The sequence below is a fragment of the Athalia rosae genome, chromosome 2, assembly GCF_917208135.1.
Source record: "Athalia rosae chromosome 2, iyAthRosa1.1, whole genome shotgun sequence".
Taxonomy (NCBI): domain Eukaryota; kingdom Metazoa; phylum Arthropoda; class Insecta; order Hymenoptera; family Athaliidae; genus Athalia; species Athalia rosae.
The window spans coordinates 28,456,091-28,479,861 of record NC_064027.1 but is presented as its reverse complement, the minus strand read 5'-3'; the positions used below and the strand labels follow the sequence as shown (position 1 = coordinate 28,479,861).

The 23,771-nt window shown below is 43.9% G+C and overlaps 5 protein-coding genes across 8 annotated transcripts; all 5 read left to right on the top strand.

Moving 5' to 3' along the window:
- Positions 1 to 559: 559 nt before the first annotated feature.
- On the top strand, positions 560 to 4,032 carry LOC105685697. The gene is made up of 4 exons (XM_012400050.2): positions 560 to 984; positions 1,326 to 1,501; positions 2,365 to 2,821; positions 3,186 to 4,032. The coding sequence occupies exons 1-3, from the start codon at positions 731 to 733 to the stop codon at positions 2,772 to 2,774; spliced, it is 840 nt and encodes a 279-aa protein (XP_012255473.2). The 5' UTR covers positions 560 to 730; the 3' UTR covers positions 2,775 to 2,821; positions 3,186 to 4,032.
- A 4,634-nt stretch (positions 4,033 to 8,666) lies between these two features.
- Positions 8,667 to 10,672, top strand: LOC105685698. 2 transcript variants are annotated; one of them, XM_012400051.3, is made up of 3 exons: positions 8,667 to 8,836; positions 8,993 to 9,482; positions 9,582 to 10,672. In XM_012400051.3, exons 2-3 carry the CDS (start codon positions 9,017 to 9,019, stop codon positions 9,869 to 9,871), a joined length of 756 nt encoding a protein of 251 aa, XP_012255474.1. In that variant the 5' UTR covers positions 8,667 to 8,836; positions 8,993 to 9,016; the 3' UTR covers positions 9,872 to 10,672. The 2 variants fall into 2 exon arrangements, with proteins under 2 accessions (XP_012255474.1, XP_048505352.1); XM_048649395.1 differs by lacking the exon at positions 8,667 to 8,836 and adding an exon at positions 8,916 to 8,937.
- Positions 10,673 to 15,116: 4,444 nt separating this feature from the next.
- LOC105685745 lies at positions 15,117 to 17,862 on the top strand. The gene is made up of 3 exons (XM_012400105.2): positions 15,117 to 15,541; positions 16,090 to 16,262; positions 16,657 to 17,862. Exons 1-3 carry the CDS (start codon positions 15,273 to 15,275, stop codon positions 16,968 to 16,970), a joined length of 756 nt encoding a protein of 251 aa, XP_012255528.2. The 5' UTR covers positions 15,117 to 15,272; the 3' UTR covers positions 16,971 to 17,862.
- A 1,163-nt stretch (positions 17,863 to 19,025) lies between these two features.
- Positions 19,026 to 21,359, top strand: LOC125500034. 2 transcript variants are annotated; one of them, XM_048651125.1, is made up of 3 exons: positions 19,026 to 19,334; positions 19,407 to 20,254; positions 20,826 to 21,359. In XM_048651125.1, exons 2-3 carry the CDS (start codon positions 19,756 to 19,758, stop codon positions 21,239 to 21,241), a joined length of 915 nt encoding a protein of 304 aa, XP_048507082.1. In that variant the 5' UTR covers positions 19,026 to 19,334; positions 19,407 to 19,755; the 3' UTR covers positions 21,242 to 21,359. The 2 variants fall into 2 exon arrangements, with proteins under 2 accessions (XP_048507082.1, XP_048507081.1); XM_048651124.1 differs by having other exon boundaries at positions 19,026 to 20,254.
- A 121-nt stretch (positions 21,360 to 21,480) lies between these two features.
- LOC105685699 lies at positions 21,481 to 23,582 on the top strand. Of its 2 annotated transcripts, XM_048651127.1 has the most exons (4): positions 21,481 to 22,443; positions 22,516 to 22,575; positions 22,652 to 22,788; positions 23,387 to 23,582. In XM_048651127.1, the coding sequence occupies exons 1-4, from the start codon at positions 22,089 to 22,091 to the stop codon at positions 23,387 to 23,389; spliced, it is 555 nt and encodes a 184-aa protein (XP_048507084.1). In that variant the 5' UTR covers positions 21,481 to 22,088; the 3' UTR covers positions 23,390 to 23,582. The 2 variants fall into 2 exon arrangements, with proteins under 2 accessions (XP_048507084.1, XP_048507083.1); XM_048651126.1 differs by having other exon boundaries at positions 22,652 to 23,582.
- The last annotated feature ends 189 nt before the right edge of the window (positions 23,583 to 23,771 follow it).

The following is a 23,771-nucleotide window of genomic DNA, read 5'->3' as shown; positions in this document are numbered from 1 at the left end:
TCGCCGTAGATTTCGCGTTATCGTATCGCCTTGTTTCCAAATTATCTCATCCCCGTTGCCGCGCTACGGACCCGGAGGACCCTAGCTTCTGTCGGGGGGGAGGGGGGTGGGGGGTGGGGGGGTGAACGATTAGCGAGCGTCGAAAGAAAACGCGCGCGTTTCGATCGGAGAAAGGATCGTTCGGCGGCGCGTCGAATTTCTAAATAAAATGTCTCACCCACTCGGATGCACGGCTAAGCCGTAAGCCGCGTATCGATCTTATCGCCGGATGATGTGTCGCGAGATGTGTGTGTGTGTGTGTGCGCGCGCGATGATCCAAGAATGGTCCGATCCCCTCTCGATGAAACGGCGGCGAGTCGGAGCCCCCTACCTTAATGGGTCCCGAAGTAGGACTATGGTTGAGAGCAGGAGCACCGGCAATAGGCTCTGCGAGCCTTTCGTGTGTGTCTTTTTTCTCGGTTCGTTGTTGTGCAGCTTTTTTACCTTGCCAAAATACAGGTGGGGGAGACCGGCTGTGCGCGGTACCCCCCTCGGTATATAAAAGCAATCTACGCTCTTTTAGATGCAACACACAAGTCGACACGTGTCATAGGCGAAGGTCTGCTGGGGCCTTGCCAAAGTTTTTTTTTTTCCGTTAACGAGATACGATCCGATCCCGATTTCGACAATTGACGAACGTAGAGATTCAATTATTTTTTTATCGAAAAATCGAGCAACCTAAAGCAAAAAAATGTACAAAGTCTCAGTGCTAGTTCTTCTGGTGGCTTGCGCCACCGCATTGCCGGCGACGAGCGAAAAAAAGGGAAACGAAAACGACCTGATGGCCACCATATACGCCGATTGTCTGAAGAAGGAGTCGGTCAGTTGCATCAAGTACAAAGTATTCAGCTTCGTTGACAAAATGCTAACCGACAAAGATGACATCACGTTGAGCGAAGGTATCACCGTGGTGAAGACGTCGAACGCCGAGGAGGGCGCGCCAAGGTCAGTTGCGCATAAATTAGGGGTGCGATATCGTTGGCCGGTAACGATATTAGCGCGTTCGACTCGCGCCCGTGTTAAACGAACGGCTTAAGTATATTAAAATATTCAGCGCAAGTCAATGATTTCTCCATTTGAATAATATTATCGGTCCAGAGACACGCGATGACGGTTCCTACCGTCGTTCGTCGTACGTTGAACCCGCCGACGAATTAATTAAATGAAATCTTTTCTATTTTCTTCGCTGCGAGATAAAGTACGCCATTGCACGTTACGCTCCCCGCGCGGACCCCCGTAACCCTCGTAGCCCTTCGCGATCCTTCTTAATCTCTTGGGATTTTCAGGTCCATCGAGGGAACCGACATCGACAGTTTGCTCTTTGACCGCCTGGGAAGATTCCTGAGAACGCATACCGTTAAGGTCGACCTTAAGGGCAGCGATATCCTTGGAGCGGTTGAATCTGCCGGCCGCAGTCTGGAAGATATCAGCGACAGCGTCGGGGAAAGCAGAGGCAAAAAGAGTAAGCACATATCCATGTCGGTAGAGAAAGAAAAAAAAAAGAGCAATTTTGTTCAACGAATTCGCCGATAAAATACCGGAAGTCTGAGTACACGTACCGCAAGGTGCACTTCCGGTTTCTCGGATCGGCTGAAACTTCCGTAACTATCGAGATAATTCCATCGTTCGAATGTATAGAAATTGAACGAATCGAGAAATATTGGGCATAATTTCGATGCGCTCGAACCAGCTGCCGCGAATAACGGAGTCTTGCAAAGTTCGCCGGGCATTACCGTCTCGAGCAGGTGTTTCATATTTGTACTCAATCTCGCGGAGCATGTGTTCGACCGAAGATACGTCGGTGTTGCAACCGGTTGCAAACGGTTCGGCGGTAAAATTCTCTTCTTACGATTTTATCGTTGTTCGGTGGTTGTTATTAGCTCAACGCGTGATCTAATTCACCCGACAGACGCCCGAGCGGAAGTTAAAAGCGTCGCGGCGACGCCGGGTCATTATCCTTCCCTCACTCGAGTCCGAAAGATTCCAAGTTCCCACGAAAAACGCACTTTGACTATCGACTCTGAAAGAACGCGGATCGCGCACCCGTACATCTGTCCATCTACCGTGTATATTTAAAGTCCGTCGGTGTTCTCGCTCCGGGATCAGGCTGACCCACTCAGAAACTGGTTCCGCTTCCCCTTGACCCTTACAAGGTGTACGTAAGAGAGCCTCCGACTGCCCTGCAGCCTCACGATTTTTGACACACTTACCGATCGCCTCTCGGCGTGAAAATCTCCTCGATAGCCTCGCGCTACGGCCGGTTGAAAAACGATTTCCTCATCCCCGATGAAAATAACGAGAAATTATTCGATTTCCTTATTACAGAGAAGGCCGCCAAGATAATCGGACCTCTTCTAATCGCGGTGGCCTTGAAAGCCGCAGCTTTGATTCCCCTCGCATTGGGCGCGATCGCACTGATCGCCGGTAAAGCTCTGCTGATCGGTAAAATCGCTCTGTTGATATCCGGCATAATCGGTCTGAAAAAGCTCCTGGGCTCCCAACAAAAGACCGTGACCTACGAGGTCGTATCTCACCCGCATCACAGCAGTTCGCACTCCGTTAGCCACGAAGATTCCCACGGAGGCGGATACAGCAGCGGTCCAGACTTCGGGGGATACGGAGGCGGCGGCGGCGGGGGAAGCAGCGGTCACGGATGGGCGAGGAGTCTCCCTCAGGATCTCGAAACCGCTCAGGACCTCGCCTACCGCGCCTACAGTCCCCAAACGGCGCATTAAACGTCTTCACTTCCTCCGATAAGCTGTCGCACTTTCGTCGATCTCACGTAAGTCGATTTATCGTCAGATCTTTACGAACGCCCGATCGCTCCCGGGTTGACGATGATTTTTTCAACGCGTGAAATCGCATGAAACGTACAGTTTATGGATATGGAAAGTATATTGAGTTATAGCCGTATTGAAATTCGAAGAAGGCCATTGACCCACTGACTAGTGCGAATAACGTTAAAATTAACTATTGATATAAATTTTTAAATCGAATATCTTTTTCTTTTTCTTTTTTTTTTTTTCACTCATCGAATGTAACTCCATACGTTCGTACGTGTACGTGTACCTTACCTTACCGCGGGATGGGAGAGAAAGTTCGTCATTCCCGACGCGAGATTTTAAAGTGGGTCTCTTTTTTTTCAGGTCATCTTCGTAGCCATCCAACGAAGAACAACGAACGGCACTGATCGCGAAATAATCGAACGATAGCTGCGTAGCTCTAACGACTATTTTCCAGAATTTCTCACCTCCTATTTCTTTCCTCTTCTTCTTATCTGACAATCTTCTTTCCTACATCAGTGTTGGAGATCAAAAACGGCTCGGGACTTGAACGAAAAATAGAATCGTCCCAATCCAGCCCAGTACCGCACCAACAATACTCGTTGATAATTTAATACACGGTTATTTATTATTTAACTAAACGAATAATATTTATTTATCTCTTCGAAAAAAAAAAAGAATTATTTTTCACCCGACTTATCGCATCGCACTTGAAGTGAAAAAAAAATATATATGAAAGAAAAGTCGATGCACGTGAGTTTGTTATATTTTTATTGAAAATCTTCTCTCGATTATCGATATTATTTAATTTTTCTTATTTTTGGTAGCGTGACGTCACTGAAAATGACATTTTATCAAACTGATTATCAACTCAACGGACTTCCGCCTTTCTACGATACTTGAGACGATTAAAAATTTTTGACTCGACACCATGTTATAGAACTTTTGCAACGTCACAAACTGTAAATAATTTTTCTATACTATACATACATTTACATACATACGGAAGACAGAGACACGGACCCCTTACCGGAACTATTTGCCTTTCGTTTTACTGTTTCGTCTTTACTTGTATAATTTCTCTATTATTTTATTCTTCGCCTATTTTCGTCCTACTATACCTGTGAGAGTACGTAAACTCGTGTATATTGAAACTGTGAAACTGACAGATCGACGACGATTCTGACGAATACGACTGACCGATATGTCACCAAGAAATGCGTCCTACGCGTACGAAAAATGTATTATTACCCCCTATTATTATTGTTACTATTATAAATATCGTCATTATTATTACCGCTAGTGTGTAATTACGATTGTTATTATATTTTGTACAAAAACAAAAATGAAAAATAAACGAAAAATCCTACAACGAAAGAAAAATTGAATAGCACCCGTTCCGATAGAAGATGATTTCGATTGTTTGTTTTTTTTTTTTTTTTTTTCTCCAAAATTTCGAACGACCCGGAGATGTATAATTATTCTGCATCGTGACTGCTTCTCACCTATGTTGTTCCGGACTAAGGAATCCGACCTAGAGACGAAGATATCGTTTTACCGTTAAATAACCTACAGCTACTTTCAGTTCTGTATTTTCCTGCCCACTTACATGCGTGTCGCATATTCTTTTTTTTTTTTTTTTTATCATCGATTCTTTTTTTTAATAGTATTAATGTAACGAGTATTCCTAAAATTGAAATCGGCCGTACGACGCGTTATTGTGCATCCTAAAGTCCAGATACTTCGATACAAATTGGTGGAAGAGAATAATTTTGTTCGAAAAATCGCGAACGAAGTAAATTTCAAATGAAAAATAACCCAAGGGAGTGATGATAAAATTCCTCGTTCGCCGTTCAACGCGTCCGAGTGGACACGAGCCAGTGGTGCAGCGTTTTCACTGATGTAAAAATGAACAAGTGGCACAGCGTCTCGGTGAAGTTTCTCGCGTACCGCACACTACCTACGTATACGTATACGTATAAATATAGAAAGAAAAAGAAAAAGAAAAAGAAACGTACGGTTTGAGAATTTTCTCAACTTCCGGATGTCCGAGGATCCGACCTGATTCCTATTTTATTCGCGATCGAATTCGGACTCCGATTTAATTTTTTTTTTCGGGGGCAAAGCTCGCGCGGCGCCGCTCGTTCGCTCGCCGCGCGGAGCTTTTCTCGACAACGACGGATGACACTTGCACTTGTGCGCTCGTGTGCGACGACGACCACCGGTTGAACTTGGGATTCAACCGCCTCTCCCGCAGGAACTGAAGTTTCCGCCATCGACTTCCAAGCCGGCGGGCGTGGACTTTCGATGCGCTTATCGGGGCGAGGATCGCTCCAGATTCCTCGTCGGTTGTACACTAGATTGACGTAGTTCCTGAAAAATGATTTCCTACCCGATTCGCGAATTGGATGTACTTTTGGATTTACTCCGAAAAATCGACATCACGCGTCACGAATATCTTTCGGTCATTCGCCGGCGATCTAGAAATGTCACGCGAGTCAGGTGGGGCTGCACCGGCGTATCCTACGATTAAATAAATGCCGTGTTCACTAGGAATGGCATGATAATAGGGAAGAATTTATAATCTCCCCGTATAATTAGCTGTACCAGTTCGCAGGACCCAATGACGTAAGTTTCAAAGGCATGTGTGCGTCTACGTTATAATAAAGTAGCGCGAGTTGTTCGGAAAGTGGGACATATTATTATAGTGTAGTATATAGTGTAACGTAGCGATATATTTAACACCAGGTATATACGTACGTGCGATGCGATGCGATACGACGGTGTTTCATATATATATATATATATATGGTTTGTGAATTTCTCGTTCATGTCGAACGTCGGAGGTGTATAGCGATATACGCGAACGTGTAATTACGTTTTTCAACTACCTTATAACTAACATATCCCACTAATTGGTAAGAATTATATATTTTAATAACGTTTAAAACAACTCGTACGTGCGATAAAGTTATTATTAGCTTGTATTATTAATAACCTTTAAGCCGCACGTTTCTGCAGAGTGAGCCACCGGAATGAGAATTTTCCGGCTTATTTACACCATTGCGCGCGTAAAATATATACACCGAGCGGCCTTGATCTCATTCAAGGTTGGCCAAGCAAACTCAACGCTCGAACTAATGACATGCGGAATTCTAATGATTTCAATGCTAATTGAAGCACAGCTACCACTCTGACGTAAAAGGGAGAGAGAAAGAGAAAAAAAAAAGAGTTTCGGTTGATCGAATTGGGCTACCCCACCTGTACTACATCCTGCTCATTCGCACTCTAAGCATTTCCTAATTTCTACCGCTTCCGGATTGTTTATTTTTTTGTGTTTTTTTTCCTTCGTTACATTTCGACTTTATATTCAAAGGAGATGGAAATTTTACAAGCTTTTCGTCTCTCCGGAGGCGAAACAATTTCATCTAATTTTCAAGTTAGTATGAGAAACGCGGCTCGTGCAGTAGGAATTTAATCGTACAACCGAATAGAGCGAGTTTCTGCATCTCAATGTTCGTCACGTTTGGTCTGAATTGCACAACATACGGTACTATTGTAAACTACGTTTCGGAAACACGGACCGAGGACATGAAATATATATATATATATATATATATATTTCTTTTTTTTTTTTTTCCATCAAAGTCGGTATAATTCCCACAAAATACAAAGTACTTTCCGTCGCCAACTTTCGATGTGACGAACCCATGGGAACTGAAATTCATTTCTCTCTCTAGAGTCGGCGCATATTAGGTAGGCAGAGGTACGTACGTACGTGCATAAATAAAAAATATAAAAAAAAAAAAGAATTCCTTTAAATTCATCTTATTCACACAGTCGATGACACATCCCGTGTGCCTCCTGTATCCCTGTTTCTCATTATTTACTTTTCAGCCCCGCCCAATTTATGTATTACATTATATATATCCACAGGAGATGGGTACATGTGTATGTGTATACACGCTCCGGGCCAAGGAACTCATCCCGCTGCTAAGCGAGTCACGCATGAATAAAGGAGGTGAGTGCGTGGAGATGTTGCGGGTACATTATACCTACGTGTGTGTGTGTATACCTACATATGTATGTATGTATATGTAAAAAAGGAGAAAGAATTTTCAATGAAAAAAGAAAAGAAAAAAAGAGAAAAAAAACAAGGAGTACAAGGTGAGGAGACGGAGCGTATGAAATTCACGGGAGAGAAATAAGGCGGGAGAGAAGCAACAAGGCCAAGGTAGCCGGCGTCGAGAAGGTTCAAAAATCAGGTTCGGGTTCGGGCCTAGACCGTGACCGGATAACGTACGTACGTACGTACATTCCACGGCGTAACTTCAACCGGAGACTCTGCCGGAGGCATTTTTTAGTCAGAAATTGCCGCCGCTTCCCGTACAAACGACTCGCTCTGTAGGACGCGGTGGTACCTAGCGAAGTGACGAAAGCCAGGCTCGATATATCTGGCTGGTTAAGGACAGCCGGCGTAAGGAGAATGAGAGAAAAGAGCGGGAGGAGGATATCGTCGCGGAGAAAGAAAAAGAGACGGAACTCGCGAGTAATCACCGATCGGTTTAAGTAGTTCAAGACCGGCAACTATAGTCTCTCGCGTAGGTATACCTATGTACATATATATATATATGAGTGTGTATGTGTGCAACTACACGTCGTACGTACGGCTGGAAATATACATAATATAATCGTGGAAATCGCAGGAACGGCACGCGATCCATATAGAGAACAATTAGCGCTCTTTTAAGGAGTAACACCACGAAGACAGAATTAAGGACGCGATACTTGGCTGCGTTACGCTCAATTATATTTCCATTTTTTCTTTCATTTTCTTCGTTTTTTTTCTTTTTTTATTATCATTTTTTCTCTCCTCTCTATTTTAATCCTGTGTATCCCTTCTTTGTCGAGCGCGGCGATAATTGACCGACATCGGTACGGAATTGTGGTCAGACTCCATCCAACCGTCAACCTTTACCTCCGTTGTACCGTACTCCTATGTACGCACACTCGAGAAACGAAAAAAAATAAATAAAACGAATTCAAAGAGTGTGTACATGACCCGCCTATTATGTTGGGATGTAACACTATACGCCGCGGATAGAACGGACATTAATCACCTCGGATCTACCCATTTGCCGTGGCTGGTCCGGGACCGGGAATTCAGCGGGCATTCGGTGCGAGATCGTACGTACGTACGTACGACCGATTCTTCGGCAATTTTGTCCACACGAGACAGAGTCCAGCAATGTTTTTAGCTTTGCGGTTTTCACTTGGTGTGACCCAGTTGTTTTACCGTCATATCTGCCGGTTTCAGCCGATGCGGACGGCAGGTTGGCCGGCTGACTCCGCGCCGGTGGAATACTGGTTGGAGGGACCGCACGAAGAAAGGCATCTTGTAGGAAGAGAAAAAACAAAAAACAAAAAAGAACAAAAAGAACAAGAAAAAAAAACAAGGTATGGAAAAGAAGAGGAACAAGAAGAAAGAGGATAAGAAAAAAAGGAAGATTGGAACAAAAATCTTGTCCGGTCGAACGTACGTACGTATAACGTACGTACGTACGTGTGGCGGCCGGTCCGCCATGATCCTGGGCAACGAGTCGGTCCGGCGAGTCCAGAGGGACGTTACAAGGGGGATCCATAAGAGCGAGGCATGTAATGGTAGGGACAGATCGGACACCCGTCCCCTTGCCTTCGTTCCTCGCTCCGGTGGTTGTTGTTGAAACGTAAACTCATTGCTCGCTCTCTGAAAATGCTCTACAGGCATCTCCTCATCTGGATCTCCAGTCGGAGTGGGAGGCATTCCTGGTACTACACCGGTGCACCGCGGGTACATCTGGACAGATATATAGAGCTAGGGCAGGGCTCGTGTTACGTACAGTCTTAGTAGTGCTACGAGGAACGCATCTCGCCCGGAGCGTGCGGTCGTTCGAAATTAAACCAAAGGTGCTCGAAGGGTTTTTCGTATCCAGTTCCCGTCGAAACTCAGACCGCGACCACAGAAGAGACAAAAGGTACCGACCGATTCTTACCACATTCGGGACAGGCCGCCGCCCCGTCCAGTGAATATCAGTGACGTCGATCGGTTCTTTTTTCACTTTTGATCCACCGACAGGTACGTCCGGCGATCACCGGAACTCCCCTTCATTATATTTCTCGTCTGTCTCCAGGTTCGAAGGTCCATTGACGACAAGATGGAGCATTTTTCACGGTACATCGTATTCGCCCTACTGATCGCGATAACGTCGGCAAGGTCGGCCGAATTGAACGGCAACTCTATCGAGGACTCGGGGCGATCGTCGAACGGTGTATTCGGTGATCTTCGTTACGTCTATTCCATCTACAAGGAGTGCTCGGCGGCGGATCTCAGCTCGTGTCTGAAACTGAAACTAATCGGGGCCATGGACAGGGTATCGAGGAGCCTGGATCTAACCTTGACCGAGGGGGTTACTCTCACCAAGGATAGCGGAGCGGCGGCCGAGGAGCCGAGCCCGAGAACCGAGCAGGAAATAGAGGCGAGTCTACCGAGGGCCCTCGAGGACAAGGAGGACGCTCTCAACTCCATGATATTCGACAAAGTTGTCGGTTTCTTCAGGAGCCACACCCTGAAACTGAAACTGCCGAACGTCGACGAGCTACAGAGGAGCCTCACCGAAGAGGGTAAGTGAATTTCTCTTCGACCTCACTCGCTACCCGCTTCCGGACTGTCTCTTTTCATATCCCCTTTTTCTTTTCTTTTTTTTCGATCGTTTCCAACAGGACGTAAGAAGAAGAAGATGGGAGGACTCTTGGCGATCCCGCTGTTGATCGGTGGTACGTTGGTACCGTTGGCCCTGGGAGCTTTGGCACTTTTGGCGGGAAAAGCTTTGATCGTGAGCAAACTGGCGTTGGTATTGGCGTCGATAATCGGTTTGAAGAAGCTGGTGTCCGGAGGCGGCGATCACGGCGGTCACGAAGTCGTCCAAGTCGGCGGAGGACACGGATCCAGCGGTTGGGCGAGATCGAGCCACGACGTCGTTTATTCCGCGTACAAACCGCACAACGCCTAATTAATTTCTTGGATTCGATTTTTCATCCTCTGAGACGAGGACGAAGGAGAACACGGCGTAGAAAGGAGGGGACATCCTCTTCGACCGTCGGCCGATAGAGCCGAGAAGGAAAATCGCTGAAACGCGCGGCGTTTTTTTATTTATTTTATTTTTTTTTGCAAAAAGCTCCGAAGCTTACTGCGAGAGACTATTTCTAACCCAAACGATTATAAGACTTTCACCCTTGTTTAACGTAAACGAAAAGGACCTTATTACCTTCACTCCTTATTATCTCATATACTTATACTTTCTTATTCGAAGTAATTTGTCCATCCATTCCTCATCAACGTCGTATATATCTATATATATATATATTATAAATAATATTCCCTCATCACATTACCATCCCACGTCTAGAATCTCGACGGAAGACTCCGTACGCCGGGTTCGGGTGAACTCTACTTTTTTTCCCTTCGAATTTACGATCATTTTTCTTTTTTTTTCGACTTTTTGTTGTTCGAAATTTCATTTCATTATCTCCGAGCACTGTGATTTAATATTTAACTTTCACGAGTCTCTTTCGATAGCTGTCAAGCATATTCCTACACACATCGTCCGCACAACGTCATTCCGCTATAATATTTTCATCGCGTATACCCGTCGTCGATCGCCCGTCCTCAGTATTTTTATAGTAAATACGAGTAATTAATTTATAATTCTTATTTATAGCTTGATTGCACGTGTATTTATATTTATATCTAGATTATACATACGTATAAAATACATAGATTATAATTTAATAAATCGAACATTTTTATAAGATACACGTATACACATATATCTTTTAATTTATTTTGTATTAACATACGGTGTATGTAAATAAGTAGATTTTTCGACTTTCACACGTTATTTTTAGTAGAGCGACATGTGAAGCGAGGAAGGGAGAGGAAAAGGAAGGAAAAAATAGAAAAATAAATTGCACCTCTTTATTCCCGGAGCTGGTAGATGTGGATCGCAGATTTTCATATGACTGTTATAAGCGTGATCGTTCTATGAAACGAGACGTCTGTCTACTGCGCATCCTACGCTTCGTATAACATTACATGTACGTACGGTATACCCGCTACACGTTCGTTCGACTCTAAGTCGAAGTCAGGTTTTAATTTATATTCCCGTCCCGAGTCCGACTTAAATCGTCGTCGTCGTCGTCGTCGTCGTCGTGGTCATCGTGCGGGAATCGTTCGATCTGGGTTATTGGTCCGCACTTAGTAGATTATTATACGACTAGAATTTCATACCATTTATACAACGCTGTTTACACGAAACCGTATAGTTACACGTTACGCCGTACGTACGTACGTACAATACATGTACTCGCGGCACAAAAGAGTACAGAGTGCATGCCAAGGCACCGTAAAGTCGTAATTTTTTTTTTCCATTCATTTCTTTTTTTTTTTGTTTTTATTTGTTTTTCGTTTTTCTCTCCCCAAATGCAGCGCGGGCCAACAGATTTCGTATAAAACTACCTCGCGCGTTGAGAATAATTTGTGAGGTATAAAAATCGATCGGATGAGCCGTGGCTCGTTTTTCTCTTGTTTCTTTTTTCTTTTTCTTCAGATCTCAAGTGGGTCAAATCGGGCCAAGGGAGTTATTACGATATATACGTACGCGGGCCGGTTTTCTGACTTTACGTTCTATGTACATAAAATACAATCGATGTCCGGCGGGGTCGTAGTACGTCGTACACCTGTATTCTGTTCTCGTACGTGCCTACCAAACGAGTTACATATATTTTCGACACTACGCAGTACCTAGATATACCTTCACCGTGAAATCTCCAGATGAAAAACCACAGAAGATTAGATCGTACATGTGTGTGTGCGTGTGGAGTTTATTATGGGTGGCCGCGCCGAGAGATTATTTTCAGAAGGAAAGCCAAGCGAGGTCTACGGGAGAAAAGAAGGCTCGCATCCGGTTGGCTTTTTAATTTTTTTTTTTCTCCCGTCTCTCGAATCGTCGGGGTCCACGCGCTCCCGACGTCGTTTCTTCGGTTCTGTTGTTTTTTTTTTTTTTTTCTTCCGTCTTTTTCAAACTCTTCGGAAAATACTGATTTTCAAAAATTCCAGGCACGATTCCCATTACGTTCGCGCCGCGCGGAAAGCTGTACAGACACCGCGGCCATCCGATCTCCTATTCCGTACGCGCGGTACCGACTGATGAACCGACACAATCGTCGAGATGTCCGGTTTTCACGCGCCGTACGTATGGTACATAGTCATCTGTACAGATACAGCGGGTAGGTAGGTTGGTAAGTGTACGTGGTACGTGTGTAACGTGTACGCACCTTACGCAGCGGCACGAGTTGTGCGTGTGACGTGCAACGCGGTTTACACACGAAGAAGAAGAATAAGTAAACCAGGCCGTCCGGGCAGCATCCTTTCCGCGGTGCGTCTAACACTCTCTACGCGAGAGAAAAATACATATATATATACATGTATATATATATATATATATATATTTATACATACGTAGGTACGTAAGTCGTGGCGTACGGTGTTTGGTGAGTTTTTAATACGAATTATCCGGACTCCATGTTAAAACCATGATAGCGCGGTATTATTATTAATTAAAAATTAGTATTAGCAATTTTCGCTAGATTATACGTTGTGTGGACTTTCTCGCGATATGTAGGTACGCGTTTTGCAAGGGGTGAGCGTGCGTCCAGGTTCACCGCGTAAATTCATTAACGTACAAATTATTAGAAACTCTGTTCGCGAACTAATTTTCAACTCATCATCCCGCACGGAGCGTAGATGCGCGCGAAGGAGAGATTCGACGTGGACTTCCGGCGGTATCGAGGTGCGTCCGACGAAAGAATAAAATAATCTCGTCGCGATCTCGACGGAGGCGAAAATTTTCAAGAGGCGCGGAGTTCGAGGAGGAATATAGGCCTTCCGCGTGGGAGCCCGTGCCTCGAGGGAGCCTTGACCCAACCTCAATACTCCGGAGGTTCACTCTCGCCGCCGATGAAAAGAAGAAAGTGTTCCCCCCCCCCCCCCCCCCCCTCCCGGTTCCGAAGCTCAAGCTCAAGATGGTCGCTCGCGAAGACCCGGAGACCGGAGGAACGCGAACGTCCGATTATTGTAGTTAGCGAGTCGATTATCATCATCATTATCGGTATGAACTCGGCGAGTCGAACTCGTGAGAAGATGGAGAAGTCGTGATGTACCTACGCGCAATGCCGGTAACGAGAAAAGTCCTATTCGCGATTTATAAGAGGTCTTCGTACGATCGAGACCTCCGCTAGATTATTATAGGTGTGTATATGGCTTTCGCGTTCCGGGTGAAAGTTGTCTGATATTATAGCCTCTTTCTACGATATTATACTTCGGTGTGAATCACACTATGACTTTGACATTCGGATTTCATGGTTCGAGTCGCCTTACGTTGATTCTTAGGACGGTAAAAATATTTTTCCGACGTACCCGTGGCTATGACGATCACCGGAAACGTTGAATGAAACTAGCCTTTCCACAAATCATTTTTATTTCTCTTTTTTTTTCTCTCTCTCTATTTCTTGGTTTTATTTTTTTTTTTATTTTCACATATATATATTCTTTCTTCTCGCGGTAGTTTTCTAGGCAATAGGTTTTCGGGGTCAACGGGAGGAGTGGCACCATGGAGGTTTGGCGCGAGCCCAACACACACGTTCTTAAAACCGCTTGCTTGCACATTCCAGAAGTAAAAAAAACCGTTAAACTTTCCGAGAGCCTATGGAATAAATTAATTCTTCCATAATTCGTATGTTAAATCGATATTGTGGAATTAATAAAAATTTCTAATAATGTTTAAATAATTCAAATCCGCATTTATGCTGCACTCCCGAGATATGATCTGGGTCTCCGTGGTCGGCTCTTTAAACGAAAAGAAAAAGCGGGGGTACATCACCCGCCACGTGTTTGACATTAGCAGTCTATGGTCAGGCCGCCACTCTTGCCTAAAAATTTCGAACGGTCGTTGAATTGACCAGAAAGTTATATTCGGCTATCACACGAGGACCCAAATTTTCTGTACGAGAAACTCGACGATCGAACGGTTTCGATTCTACCATAACCGGGTCTCGACCTTGGCGAGCCGTAAAAGTCGAAATCAAAAACGAAAGAGATAAGGGGGTAAAAAGAAAAATGAAAAAAATGTAAAAAATTCTACGTCCCCCGCGCACGGAACGATCCGATCGCGCGGTACCGATATGTGCGCTTTTACTCTAAAATAAACGGGACCGTTTCAAGGTCGAAAAAGGAAAAGAAAAAAAAATAAATAATTCTCTACAAAATTATAAGTACAGCACGAAATCGAAGACACACATATTTTCGAAGACAGAAAAGGAGGAGGACGGATGTAGGAAGAGGGAGAAAGAAAATGAGTTCTGTGATGTCGGCCGATCAATTAAGATCTGAATTCAAGGTATGGACCACGTGGCTGTCCGATCGGCTGGAATTAAACGTGACATACATGGGTAGAGAGAGACTGATATGATGTGGTTGGCCAGGTGGGTCCAGCCGCGAACGATGCCTACCTTTGAATATTTATGACCTTGTCGGGTATAGCGATACGCGCCTGAGCTGGATAGACCGGGACGAGTATTATGGCTGCTCCCTTAAAAAGTTTTCGTATTGCAGATTATACTGTATTATAACGTTTGAACGCGGAGGTGCGTCGAGAGGATAAAAGTGAGGCACTTTTTTTTTTCTCTCTCCTCTCTCCGTCCGACGAGAAGCAGACGACGAAGAGGAAGAAGAAGAAGAAGAGGAAGAGGAAGAGGACGCACGGGGGCTCCGCGAGTTTGACGGGGGCTGGGCAAAAGCAGCGACAAGAGACGTTGCGGCGGTGTGGTCCCCGAATACATACGCGCGTTTAACGTATATATATGTATACACACACACGCGTGCATACCTCTACGCACTAAAATGAGTCCTGCGTTGTACGCGAGTAAAGCGAGATATACACGTAAGCGGCGACACACATATCAAGGCAACGCCGTGGAAGAAGAGGAGGCTTACACGAGGCGAGCTCACCAACACGTCGAACGTATGGACATCTTGTAGTGGGCAAACATCAATATAGTAGTACAGCCGGTGGAAGAACGAGGAAGAGTCCGAACCTCGTAAAGAACCAATAGCCCGAGCCCGATAGGTGGGGGCCATCAAAATTTCAAAAACGTACGGAGACCCCTTTTGCGACGAGGATAAAAGCAAGCTACCGGCCACATTTCAGCAGTATTGATACAAACACCGCGACGAGAACGTCAGGAGCTAAAACGATCAGCCCAATTGATCAGATCAACGATTCGAACGCCGGTTCAGTACGAAGTTGAAAAATTTTTTCAAACTCTTTTGATTCTCATCACCGAAAATCGTTCGCGATGTTCAAGCTCTTGATCGTACTATCCGCCGGTCTGTTGGCCGTCACCTTCGCGGCACCCGCCTCTCAACAAGAGAGCGCAGCTTCCGATCCTACCGGATCGATTATCGGTGATGCCCTACAAGTGTACTCGTCTTGTGCCGATCAGGACTTATCGGTGTGCTTGAAACTAAAAGCACTAAGATTCGTCGATCGCGCCGCAAGATCAGCTGACCTCGTTATCGGCGACGGTCTTCGGATCGTCCAAACCGACGAAGCCAAGGCCGAAAGGTAAGGATCTAAAAACGAACGAACGAACGAACTAAATTTAAAACAAATGAATCGAACGAACGACCCATATGTAACGAGACCAAAGCTATTCACGAATGGACAGTGAAAAACGAAATGAAAAATCGTATTGCCTACGTCCTCGACACCGTGGTGATTAACGATAATTTTCAATTTAAAACGGAAAGTGAAGTGAAACTTGGATTACAGTGTACCATACCTACGACTACGACTACGACGACGACGACGACCGACACCTTTGTTTTTCTCTTATTTCGCCAGATTCACTCGACAGAATTTTAATACAATAAAAACTAAAGACCGACCGATACGACCCACGATACTTTGGATTATACCCCCCTTATTGCCTACGCTCGTTTGTGTAACGACCGATAATCGGAAGAACGAAAACAAAAAAAAAAAGTGTTAAAAAAAAAAAAAAAAAAAAATTTCATTCACTCGGACATGTCGCTACGATCCCTCTAGTTATTGTAATCGTTAACTTCCCTTTCACATTCTCGTGTCATAAAAGAATATTAAAAATTTTATAGCCGCGCCAATTCCGGTCGATCATTGAGCGACATCGAAGCGAGTCTCCCTCAGGAAGCCGAAGCCAAGGAAGCCGCCATCGACGAAGCTCTTCTCGAACGTGCTGGAAAATTCCTCGCCGGTCACACCGTCGAACTATCCGTCCCCGAAGAAGTTTCCCGCTCATTCGACGAGGGTAAGATTGAAAGATCGAAGAGTTTGGAAAAAAATCACAAGTTTCACGCAGAGTCGCGACGTAAATTTTTTTGGTTTTTTTTTTTCTTCTCCCAACGTAAAATCAATTTGTACGGATATCCGCGTGCGATGCATCGAGGTCTCGCTTCGCAGAGAGATCGACACACTTCTTCGTCGTTCGATTCTGACTCTCTCGGCGTTACACGTACATCACGCGACGACGACGACGACGATAACCGTTTGAGGATTGAATGATTTTTCGGCTCTTAAAGCAAAATAAAAAAAAAGAAAATAGTACTTCGATTATTACCGCGTACGTGTTAGGGTTGAATAATTTCATTCCGTTGAAAATCATCTGTTAAATTCGTCGACTGAATGAACTTTCCCAATTTCAGCTCGTGGTAAGAAAAAGAAGATCGTGAAATCGCTCTTGCCGATCCTCCTTCTCCTGAAATTGAAGGCTGCCGCCCTGATCCCAATCGCACTCGGTGCTCTCGCCCTGTTGGCGTTCAAGGCCCTGATTATCAGCAAGATCGCTCTGGTTATCAGCGGAATAATCGCATTGAAAAAATTATTGAGCGGCAAACAAAGCAGCTACGAAGTTGTGGCTCACCCGGTCCACTCCTACGAAGATTCCCACGACCATCACGGCTGGGCCAGGTCAGCCGGTTCCGACCTCGCCTACAACGCGTACAAGCCATCAAACTAATCGATCAAAATTTTGAAAAAAAAAAACAAAAACAAAGAGAGAAAAAACAATTTTCTAATTCAAATTCTTCTTCACAACTTCGTCAACGGGAGCTTAAGAGAAAGAGAGAAAAAATGCCCAACGATAAAGTAATCATTTAATATCTCCGCTGTTATTACGAGTCTAAAAAGACGAGATTAATAGTGGAAAAGAAAGTTGCGAACATCATTAAATTATCCAACATGGGACTAACCAACGTTATGATACACATGCGCTATTTTGACGACCCGGGACGACCAGAACACATTTCAACGACGAATACGAGACTGTTACGAATGACGTCAAAAACGAAAAAAATGAAAAAAAATAATAATACGACTGAACTGACGGTTACATCTCAGAGACAATAATTTACTTTCATCGGACAATTTTTACAATCGCTGCACCATAATAACTCGTACAAACTAAATAGATTTCTCGAGGCATTTTTTTTTTTTACAAAGACTATACGAAAATTCGTCGTTTCGACGGATTTGTTTCATACATCCCTATTTTTAGGGACTTGCAGTAAAAATAGAGGAAACAAAAATGAACAAAAAAAAATAAATAAATAAAACACGGGTAAATCTTAGATTTCGAAAAGATAATCTTTAGCAAATAACTTGAACGCGACAAAAATTGTACGTAAAACGTTATTTAATAGACAATCCGTACAGACAATCGCGAGAAGCTACACCAAAAACTGAAAGAAACAAAAAACAAAAAAAAAAAAGGAAGAGATAAAAGAAACAAAAAATGATGGACGTACAACACGTGACGCTCAATATACTCAAAAAATGACGGTATTAAAATAGAAAAAAAGCGAATCTTAGATATTAGATTAAGTATTAAATAGAGAAAAAAAAAAAAAAAACAACAAGAAAGTAATCAAAATAGAATGCGCGACGGATAATTGAAATACCGTAGCACGAAAATATTAATTGAAAAATTATCGGTGGATCATTGTCAAGAGTTATAATTCTACGTGACTCGATAATCGATCCGCGGCGGCTGACAGAAGAATAGCTCAATTTTGACACGGTTAGTTTTTTTGTTTTGTTTGGTCTTTTTTTTTTTTTTGGTCAAAAAAATGCCGTTCATTTTTTCCATTTCAGAAAGGAACAATTAAATTTAATAATTTATATTATCGTTAATTATTATGTATGATCGTGTACATGTCATTAGGCCAGGACATCGTCGATATGTTCCGGTGCGATGCATCTGCCATATATTTATATTATTTATGAAATAAATAATCATTTTATATAAAAAAAAAAGAAAAAATCGAAAAATCGAATTCTTATCTTATTCTTATCCATCAATATCTATTTCCTCCCTATCCTCCCCAACGAGAACAGCTGCCAGAAACATACGACGTGATATTCGTCTGTACTTTCCTTATGTTAATTAAAGAAATGTTCCTCGTCTCGCGAATCCGATGCTGGAGAAAGTCGAGCGTAACAAGGATACGGGTATAATATGCATGATAATTCATTGAAGAGGCGTATTCAAATTTACCATCGGCCTAGTTTTTTTTTTGTTTTTCCTCTTTACTCCGAACGGATTGAATAAACATATAATTGCAAACTGCCGTGCCTAATATATGGTTATTCCAACGGTGTCATTGGTCGGCAGCGAATATACTTTCAATAAAATAAATACTGCGCGGAGTCTGGCCGGAAGGTTGACCGCGGATAGAAATTCTTCCCGAGCGAGCAAATCATCCGTCGCACATCGCGACGAGGCAGAAAATTAAGTCGGCGTTAACCTTTAGCACCGTTTGCCGCCGCGCCAAGTAAGTCAATGGCACAAATTCGGTTGGTCAACTCGCGAACGTGTGTGTGATTTTTTTTTTCATCTCGTCCTTTTTTTTTTTTTATTCATTTTCGATCTCGCGTTATTTTATTTTATTCGAGTTTTTTTTTTTCTCTTTTTTTCTTTCATTCTTCGAACCTCAATCCCCTGATTCAGTCATCACTGTCCGATACGTCGTGTGTTAGTATTCGTCTGTACTCGTATACATGTATATACGTGACGATGCCGAAAAGAAAAGAAAACGATCGGAAGCAAAAAAAGGAAATAAAATTAAAAACTTCCGTCATTAAATTTATCTACGATCTCAACGCGTTATTCAAAGTGCACAGATCTTTGACCGTTTCCTCCATTATACACCGATACTGGATTACGAGAGTGACCCCGTGAAGAGACCATCACTTATTCGGTTACACGTGAGAGTGACGATCGATTTTTGCTGGTGCACGAGCCGATTGATAAAAGTAACGAGAAACATTAAATCGCCGGTGGTAGTGCGGTAGCGGGAGAGCGGAAAGTGAACAGAGAATCTTTGTAAGAAAAAGAATCGTTGTACCGTGAGATAATATCCTTGACTAATAATCGAAGCGAGTATCCTTGTTACAGGTGTACCGGAACTTTGCTCTCTTACCCGAAGCGCATCCGGCGTATTTAACGAGAATACGTGTATGATGCGTATCTGTACGCTTGTTCTTACTTTCGCTAGGGGGTTATTACCTTTTATACTTGGGCAAATCTTTAAAGTGAAACCGATTGTTCCATCGCCCGTGAACGCCATTGTCTTTATATATATATGGGTTACGGTTAACAGCTAAAAATGAACAGTGCTCCGCCCGACGTTGGAAAAATAGGTGGTGCCCTCGTGAAATCGAAATATTCTCCACTTTCGACCTAAGGAAAAAAAAGGAGAAGAAAAAAAAAAAATAAATAAAAATTGCGGGGGTGCATACCACACATGATGAAGTTATCCGCGGTGTGTTTGTGCGTTATCATCTCGAAAAGTGTATCGGTGATAATGGAAGCGGAATCTGAAAAAAAATCGATCGACGTCGAGGAGCCTGCGGTTCATTCAGAAAGTTTCGGCGATGCCTTGGGGAACTGTTTGGCACAAAAAATCGGCACCGTGGAATGCGTTAATCGCGGATTATTGAGCACACTCCAGTCACTTAACGAACACGATGAAATGAGATTTGACAACGTGTACTTGGAGAGAGTTAACGGTCAGTCCCGCGATTTGTTGGACTTGGATTACGATCCGACCGATTTTGGAAATGTTCTGAGGGCCGGCGCCCGACTCATGGAACAAAGGGGACTCAAATGGGATCTGGCTACGGTTTATCCCGGTCTTGTTATGCAAGTTGGACCGATGCTCAACGGACAAGGCGTTCTTGAATTCGTCATCGACGAACGATCCGCCGCGGCTAGTTATTCGGAAAGAGCTGGACTCAGCACAGGTAAGATGTACCGGGATACGGATCGCATGATCCTCTATTGAAATTACGTTTTACTTTCATCCATTTTGCAATTATATCGAGCATGGGAAGGATGTCGAGTACGGTTACCGTTCTACCTACGTTCAGAGATCGAGGTAATTCGATGTGCGTAGTCGCCGGTATTCGGAAGTGGGATGAAATAAGTTGGAATCTTAAGGTCGTATGTCCACTAGCTGCTTCGAAGATATCACGCTAAGGGTCGCTGCGGTCGGAAATCGTCGTACCGACCGTGGTACTTTCGAATTGTTGGCAACACCTGGCGGTAGTAACGCTACTTTACCAGCGAAGGTGAGAAGACTAACGGGTGGTCCAAAAATCGAGTCAACTGTTCGTACGGGAGAAAAAAAAATTAAAAACCTTGGAAAGCTTTTCGAACGAGTGATTCGATATTCCCAAAAATTCGGAAACTCCGATTCTCCGTACCTTTGAGACGCGATTTGATGTCGATGATCGACTTGGTGCATCAGCTCGTCCGTTTGAAGTTCGATCGACCCCGCATGACAGCGAATTTGATGAAAGTAATATTTTTCAGGGCAAGCGATAGTGAGGAATCTGGTGCTGCCATTCCTTCTCGGATTCAAGTTCAACCTGGTGTCGTTGATACCGTTGCTGTTCGGTGCCCTTCTACTGGTCTCCAAGAAGGTCTTCATTCTGGCAAAAATTGCGATATTCCTGAGCGGAATATTCGGATGGAACTCGCTCTACGGAGGCGGAGGAGGATCGCACGGTCCTCATCATCACGGTGGCGGAGGGTACGGCTTCGGATCGGATTATTACAACCACATCCCATCCTCGCACAACAATTACAAGGAATACACGACGATTCCGGACTACAATCCATTCCAACACGTCATCAGAGAAACTCTGAACGTCTACAAGCGAGACAGAGGTCCTCAAAATTTGGAAAATTTGGAGAACAGAAATTTCGCTTGGGCCAGGGATCAATGAACGTTCGGTCGACCCTTTTGTAATTTTATAAAAAAAAAAAAAAAAAAAAAAAAATGAAGCAAATCACCCGTATTCTCTTTCGGCGAAATTGTCCAATAAAAGTCCCGAGCAATCGAAACTGTGTTTGGTTTCTGGTTTTCAGCTTTGTCAGCATCGCAATTTGCGGATAACTCGAGCATGCTCGTAGCAACTGTTTCCGATCGTCCACCGACCCATATATTAATTCGTGTTTCATGTTAGCCCACTATTGTCAAATATATATACGTTCTCGCAGAACTAGATTCATTTTTTTCGGTCGAGGTCACACGAACAGCGCTTATAATGCACACTACGAGTTAACTGTATCCCGAAGGGGGCTGTCTTTCCGCAATGTGTTGGCGCGAAAATGTAACATCACATCAGCGAGTACTTCCGTTACAGTCGGATGAGAAAATTTCTCGACTATCCCTCGCCCGAGTTTTCAATCTCAATTAACAGAAGGTCCCCTTTCAAGGCTCTCGAGCCCCTTCGGAACGGCTTTAAAGGATCGTTTGGCAACCAGGTCAGGAATAATACTTCCATTTAAGACTGTACCGCGATGTCTTGGTTCAGAAGATTTTTGCTAGAGCGTTAAAATCATGTGCAACAGGTGTGAGCATGTAATACAACAATCGGGGTATATAAGATTCCTACAAAATACACCACATGTCAGTTGAATAGCGAACATTCAAAGGGTGAACACACCGCTGGACCGTTGTAAAACACACGTGTGAATAAAATAACAGTGATTTATTCAAGTTTGGAGTTCAGTGCGGTAGATAAGGATAGGAACTTCATCCGCGTACGGTAAATCGAAAAATCGACAAATATGAGGACGCGAGTATTGATTTTCGCAATGATCCTCCAATCGACGACTTTGATCGGCAGTTCGATCGCCGGTCAAACTGACTACACGCGATTGTTCGGGAAGTGCGCCGAAGAGAAGAATACCTTCGACTGTTTGAAACGAAAAGCATTGAACATCCTCGAATCGGCGATTAAAGAAGATTCGGTGTACACGCTAAACGACCTTGTCTCGATAACGAAAGATCCGAAATTCGTCGTCGCCGAAACGTCCAGGAGTCTCAACAACGACTCTCTGGACGAACAGCTTGAAAAAAGATTCTACGAGTACCTGTCGTCCAGGAGTATAAAGTTCACCATTCCGGGGAATATAATCGAAGGTACGAAATCACCTTTCATCTCCTTTTTCCGTACCTCGGGATTTTTCTGAACTTCCTTTTTTCTCGTTGCAGGGCGTAAAAAGAAGGACAAATACGGCGGCATGATGATGATGGGTGGTCTGGCGATGGCCGGTAAGTGCATTTCGTCGGCGAATATTTTCTCAAAAATTCGATTTCTCGTTCAAATCACTCGATATCTATACTACAGGTATGATGGCGCAGTTGGCGATGGGAAAAATAGCGTTTTTGGCGGGGACGGCGTTGCTGACGGCGAAGATCGCCCTGGTTCTGAGCGCGATAATAGGACTGAAAAAATTGGCCGGAAGTGGCGGAGGAGGGCATGAGGTGATCTACGCCACGGCAACGGAACACCATGGCGGTGGAGGGGGTGGTGGTTCTTACGGTGGAGGTTGGCAACGATCATTTGGGGGACCGAATCTTACCGGAAATAGCGCTGTTTACCCCGTTTATACGGGTGCAGTCAACGCGGGACAGGATCTGGCATATAGCGGTCAAAGATCGCAAAGTTGAACCGGCTAGGCGTCGATCTCATCCGCATTTTCATCCGAAATACTGTTCGATGTTACCGTTACACAGGGGGACGCCGTTGACCGATGAAAAATCATAACTTTCGCCAAACTCTCCCCCTCTCGCGGTGCATCGACATCGTCTGATATTACGAATATTAGTTTTAGAAATTATCATGTAATTGTATGTATTATTTATTACTCGTTGAACTACAGCCCCTAAATATCGCAATCGATTTTGTAAGATTCTGTTCGGAGGGTAGAAAGTAGAAAGTTGAGAGAAAAAAAAAAGAAGGAAGAAAAAATGGTGCTGGGCATCTCCTCGTTTGGTTGGTTTGATAATTTGAAAGAAAAAAATTACGGTCATTTTTCGCCGATAAGTTTGACTAATCTGATGTCATTTGATATTATTCTAGTGATTTCTATTCTGAGCGTCTATCATCGTCGCGTGATCTGACCAGTGGAATTATTTAACGCCTGATTATATCCGACTATCCGACCTACGGAATAAAACGACCGCTGCTACTTTAGACTTTAGAAAAAAACAAAGAGCATAACGATGTGTATTGTTTAATTATTTATGAAATAAATTATGCTAATGTGAAACAAAAATGAATTGCCCTTTATTTATCGTACCTATGACTTGACTCACCACACGGCGTATGCGTTCTTGATTTTGGTTTTTTCTTCCAAAGTTTGCACAAAATTTCACTGCACAGCTTCACGTCGTCGGTTCGTACAGAGAATCTTTGATAATTAGAGGGAAGAAAAATATGTAAATCTACGATGACAGATAGATCA

Bases quoted from the DNA above. Each gene is read 5' to 3' on its own strand.
- LOC105685745 (XM_012400105.2), top strand. From the start codon at position 15,273: ATGTTCAAGCTCTTGATCGTACTATCCGCCGGTCTGTTGGCCGTCACC. The intron at 15,542-16,089 runs GTAAGGATCTAA...AAAATTTTATAG, and splicing joins GACGAAGCCAAGGCCGAAAG to CCGCGCCAATTCCGGTCGAT. The intron at 16,263-16,656 runs GTAAGATTGAAA...TCCCAATTTCAG, and splicing joins TTCCCGCTCATTCGACGAGG to CTCGTGGTAAGAAAAAGAAG.
- LOC105685698 (XM_012400051.3), top strand. From the start codon at position 9,017: ATGGAGCATTTTTCACGGTACATCGTATTCGCCCTACTGATCGCGATA. The intron at 9,483-9,581 runs GTAAGTGAATTT...CGTTTCCAACAG, and splicing joins GAGGAGCCTCACCGAAGAGG to GACGTAAGAAGAAGAAGATG.
- LOC125500034 (XM_048651125.1), top strand. From the start codon at position 19,756: ATGATGAAGTTATCCGCGGTGTGTTTGTGCGTTATCATCTCGAAAAGT. The intron at 20,255-20,825 runs GTAAGATGTACC...AATATTTTTCAG, and splicing joins AAGAGCTGGACTCAGCACAG to GGCAAGCGATAGTGAGGAAT.
- LOC105685699 (XM_048651126.1), top strand. From the start codon at position 22,089: ATGAGGACGCGAGTATTGATTTTCGCAATGATCCTCCAATCGACGACT. The intron at 22,444-22,515 runs GTACGAAATCAC...TTCTCGTTGCAG, and splicing joins TCCGGGGAATATAATCGAAG to GGCGTAAAAAGAAGGACAAA. The intron at 22,576-22,651 runs GTAAGTGCATTT...TCTATACTACAG, and splicing joins GGGTGGTCTGGCGATGGCCG to GTATGATGGCGCAGTTGGCG.
- LOC105685697 (XM_012400050.2), top strand. From the start codon at position 731: ATGTACAAAGTCTCAGTGCTAGTTCTTCTGGTGGCTTGCGCCACCGCA. The intron at 985-1,325 runs GTCAGTTGCGCA...TGGGATTTTCAG, and splicing joins GCCGAGGAGGGCGCGCCAAG to GTCCATCGAGGGAACCGACA. The intron at 1,502-2,364 runs GTAAGCACATAT...TCCTTATTACAG, and splicing joins GGAAAGCAGAGGCAAAAAGA to AGAAGGCCGCCAAGATAATC.